This window comes from Copadichromis virginalis, linkage group LG5 (genome assembly GCF_057382275.1).
Source record: "Copadichromis virginalis isolate Kocher_CV1m ecotype Utaka linkage group LG5, C_Virginalis_male_GT1.1, whole genome shotgun sequence".
Classification (NCBI taxonomy): domain Eukaryota; kingdom Metazoa; phylum Chordata; class Actinopteri; order Cichliformes; family Cichlidae; genus Copadichromis; species Copadichromis virginalis.
Genome location: NC_140622.1, coordinates 2,189,665 through 2,194,545, shown reverse-complemented (window position 1 = coordinate 2,194,545; position 4,881 = coordinate 2,189,665). Strand labels below are relative to the sequence as shown.

The window sequence follows — 4,881 nt, the reverse complement described above, 5'->3', positions numbered from 1 at the left end:
TGGCTGATATGTTTTCAGGACAAACAAATATATATAAAAAGGTTTTAATCATCTGTTTATTTATGTCACACAGACATTTATTCTTTGTAGATAGGTCTAAAGTTTATCAATATAAATATATCTGGCGTGCTTCCAAATAACCTGATCCATACATGAATGCAATATGAAAGGGTTCATTTCATAAACAGGTTGTTGGCAATGGATACTGTAACGTACTTTTTAGTTTGTGAATCTGTTGTCATTTGAGACTGGCAACCATAATGAAGCGTCCAGTGAATGTCTACTGTTACTTAATTGCGTCTAATTTCGTCTTCTCATAGGTTTTGGTTCTGTCCCAGCCTTTTCTCCAGCATCCTGCAGCTCTTGTTGTAGGACTTTCCAACCCCCAACACTTTCACTAATGAGGTATCCAATATGTTTGTTTCAACAACATGCTCACTAATAATGAAGTATGTGGAAAAAACAGTCCCCAAACAGAAAGTTGATACATGTCAAAATTTATTTATACAAAAAGCCATAAAAACAATATGCCATGCAATTCACATAATTCACATAATTCACATAATGATTGACATAAGATTTACTCCCCTCATCAATCCAGAGATCGATGATTACATTACAACAATCACACAAACTGCAACAGATTTCTGACTGATTCACACCAACCAGTCATGTTCAAATTCAGACACTTATGAACTACTCTGTACTCAAACATTGTGTAAACACACTTTATAATAAGTGATACCAAAAGACATGTAGTGCACATCTTTACTTTGTTAATGTGAAGTAACTTCTACATTTATTTCTAGCCAAGTTTTTTTGTTTTTCCAAACTTATGTTACACTAAGAAACAATGTTTTTCACGTGAAAAAAAAACTGTGATATGGGAAAATGACAGAAAAGATGTTTATAGTGCTACAGTAGCGAATGAAGACGAGAGTCCTGCATCAACAAAAACAAGTAAATACCAGAGTAAAATCTGTTCATCTGTACGAGGTTTGCTTTTTCAGCCTTTACTGTAGGTACTTGCACTCACAAGTATCTAAAACAATTTAAAAACACGTGAAACGTCATATTGGTTCATAAAACCTACTAGAGCCATAAACACTGGCTTACATTTTCTGTAACACCTTCCTTCTAAAGGAAGTTAGTGTCTTAAACATTTGGGGCAGCAAGGATTTTTTCAGACAGGCAACATGGTTAGGCATTTATAGTTGCTGAACTGCTGCTCTGACTGGCTTTTCAGTTCTTACCCACTTAGTAACTAATGTCTTACATAGTCATACCAATCTCCTCAATCTTCCAGCCACTGGAGTTTTTTCCAAACTTGTATACAAGCCTCCTGCCATCGACTCGTTCCAGAATCTCCCTTTTATAGTAATACCTGCAGATGGAGAAGTTTCAGTTACTTGAAGTTCAGCACATAGCATATCATCCCCTTCATCATCTGGTGCTCAGTTTAAAACAACTGAGCGTTTTATATGTGAAGCGGAGAGTCTTAATTAACCTGCCATAACAATCTTCTGACTTCTGTGACCTGGAGGAGCTATGTATCCAGTGCAACTCTGATTAGTTGGGCTAAAGTTTGATTCATAGTTAAAGCAAAAGCATCTGAAAAGTATCTTAAATGTGACGAAGCTGTCACTGCTGTTACTGCAGCATGTGTTTTTAGCCTTGTTACAATATTTTCTTCTGAATCATATCTGATTCAAATATCTGATTAAATTGTTGAGATTGAGGAAGAAGTAAAGGAAGGGCTGCTGCAAGAACTCACCTCATTGCACGGCTGAGCTTTTCATATGTCATGCTGCTGTTTTTCTTCTTCTGGCCCCACATCTGAGCCACAGCTTCAGATTTGAGGAACTTAAAGACACCCTCACGGCGGTCCTCCCATTTCATTAGGCCCTGATTCTTTTCTGGGTGGATCAGAATGTCTCTGATGAATTCCCACAGGTGAGTGCCACGAGGTGCTGAAGACAGTGGGACAAAATAAGCTAAATGTCTGTTTGCATGTGCATGCTGCATTAGCATAAAGCAAGCAAGAAGAAAAGATCAATATCTGTGGTCTAGTAAAGATGCAAATTAAATGCAAAATAGAATCTGTAAAATAGTTCAGTGTTCAGATGCATGCCTACTGAAACGGTTTTACATTATTAGTAAGACAGCATTTGTGGGCTTACCATGTTTGTTTTTCTTTGGATTGTCATATATGTTGCTGCTGTGCTCTCTGCTGACTTTAGGAGGTCGCCCCCGTGGTCGTTTCAATCGGGACTCTCCATTCTCTGGCTTGATGTACACTTCTGTCGATGAGATGGTGACTTATCAGAAATGAATCGAAATACAGGGAATGCAAATAACTTCAAACGTTTTTTGTTGTTGTTTTTTCTTGTTTACTCACTTGAAATCGGAGGGTAAGAGAACTCGGGGTCAGATTCGCTGCTGCCAGACTCTGGTGAACCGATGCTTGGAAAGCCAAACATGCCAGCTGAATACATGAGAGATATATTTTTAATAACATTCTTGAACTTGAATGATAACAAGTCTTGACAAATATGAAGATAAAATACTAACTGTTGGAGGAGGAGCTGTACTCGCTGTCAGAATGATTATCAGACAGGTAGCCAGTGTCTCTCAGTGGTGTCATTGGTTCCATGGTCAGAGTAGTCAGATCATAGTCATCCTGATAGTCAAATTCTCTTTTGTTGACAGCTTCTTCAGCTGTAAGTAGAAATTAGCAAGTCCACTTGTAAACTAGTCCACATAATATGTCAACTTTGAACATATCGGTATAAGATGTACCTTGACCAATTTTAATTGTGCTGAGTAGAGGAAAGTTCTGTCCAAGGTTGTCCAAGAAGTTGTCCAAGAGCTGGCAGGTCTCGTTCAATTCTTGTCCTGATAACATCTGCATCTCTGGGGAAGGAAAGATTAGTTTACATGTATTTTTCATACATAAAAATAATTCTTCTTCACATAGCTAGATGTTAGAAATAGTTCAGTTATGTATGGATATTTTCAGCTGTTGCTGTCAGTAAATTGTTCCTGAATAACATGAGCATTTTACCAGGCATTTTGCTCTTGTGCTCCTGTAGACTCTGATAGAGGTGTGGGCCAAGCTGCACACCAAAGATCCCAATCATCTGCTCCCGGTTCATCTGGCAAAGGGCGGAGCCATCCATGGCACAGTTTGCCAGACTAAGGGTGTTTGCATCGAACTTGGTGCTCTCTACTTGGTCACTGATCCACTCCAACACATGATCTGCTGTCCAGTAATTAGGGCTGATCTGCCTGTACCCCTGACCTGCAGCGACAGCCAGAGATTATTTATTATTCCTGAGCTGTGCAGATACTCAGTACACACTAAGCTTTAACAGAAATTTAGCATATTTTCATAAAAACCATGATCTTGGTTCATACACACAGGTTTGAATCTGACAATAAGGCACTTTTAGTTTAGCTTAACTTTGAAGCCCGTCTCTAAGTTCGAACAAATAAAGTGAAACTGTTTTAACCATGAGGTCACAGCATTCTCCTGTTATGCGGTTATGCTGAGTTAAACATTACTTGCCTGGTAAATCATTTAGTGAGTGACTAAATAAGGTCAAAGCAAAGGTGAGCAGGCTGGCTGAAGTTTGAAAGAGAGCGTCTGTTTACTTTGAGATTAGTCTGTAGCTGAAACTAGACTGGCCTGGTTAACTAAAGCTTCAAAGCCAAGAGACTTAACATGTTGAAAATCTTTTGTCTGACACAGATCAGCTAAACACGTGAATTGTGTGACAGTGCAAGGTCAGAAATAACATGTCTCTTCTCACCAGCTATGTTGGAACTGTATGCTGGATTGCTGATTTGCAGCGGACTGATGCTGGAAAGCATAGTGGCCTGATGTTGCAGCACATCTGGCAAACCAGTCTGATACATGGTTAGGTTAGCATGAGTCAGAACAGTGCTGAGGCACGGCGATGACATGGAGGCACTGTGAAATATAGAAAATGCTTCTTTACATCCCAGAAAAACTAGCAAACAGGAAACCAGCAAACAAAGCTTATTAAAAGCAGGATCATAAGTTAGGTATGTATATAATTTACCTGATTACAACACTGGCCACAATATGATGAAACAGAAAGACGTCCTAAGACAATCCAGTGTCTGGATTCTGCTGTTTGAGTACCACTGCCCTCTCTGGCTCGGTATCCACGGCAAAAAAATGTACCTGCTTTTCCCTTATGAGCTTTATAGTTGTGGGGGATGGACTCAGGTAAATTCAGGGGAATTCCACCTGAACATGGCCACGCCTCCATTGCTACTCCTCCCCCAGTTTCCTGAGAACTTGATCAACAAAACAAACCTGCCCTGCCTTTTATTCTTCGCTTATATTTCTACATCATATTTTGTACACTGACTGGGCAGCTTTCATAGGCTTCTTTTTCCTTAGATTTTTGTTGCTTGACATTTCTTTTGTTCCATTACAGTTCTTATTCTAGGTCCCTTTTGAAATACTTTTACATTTCTACTGTTTTTCAACTAACTTGGCATATTTAAATGTCAAGGTATTGACACAGACATGTTTCACATCAGTGAGGAAGGGGTGTGTGTGATAGACATTTGCAAATAGTCACGATCTAAAAAATAGACACAAAGAGGTACCTGTCCTGTGAGGACAGGTACCTTTATCAGTTTTGCCAGTCACCACAGGCAAACAGTGATAAAAGAATGTTATGTAGCTTCTCAAACTTCTACTGCACCCAGCTGCCTTGTTTGACACACACGAAGCTAAGTGGTAACCTCATATTTACCAGGTTACACACATAAACACACACAGGCACAGAGAGAGAGCACAGAGAAAGATTTTCATGGCAAGAAAAACTTAATTGAACCTTTGTA

The 4,881-nt window shown here is 39.2% G+C and overlaps 1 protein-coding gene across 1 annotated transcript; it reads right to left on the bottom strand.

Moving 5' to 3' along the window:
- Positions 1–480: 480 nt before the first annotated feature.
- Positions 481–4,215, bottom strand: elf3 (E74-like factor 3 (ets domain transcription factor, epithelial-specific)). Its single transcript, XM_085455566.1, has 9 exons — positions 4,086–4,215; positions 3,813–3,973; positions 3,065–3,301; positions 2,800–2,913; positions 2,572–2,718; positions 2,399–2,485; positions 2,181–2,300; positions 1,775–1,970; positions 481–1,384 (listed from the first exon to the last, which is right to left on the bottom strand). Exons 2-9 carry the CDS (start codon positions 3,964–3,966, stop codon positions 1,273–1,275), a joined length of 1,167 nt encoding a protein of 388 aa, XP_085311692.1. The 5' UTR covers positions 3,967–3,973; positions 4,086–4,215; the 3' UTR covers positions 481–1,272.
- Between the last annotated feature and the right edge of the window lie 666 nt (positions 4,216–4,881).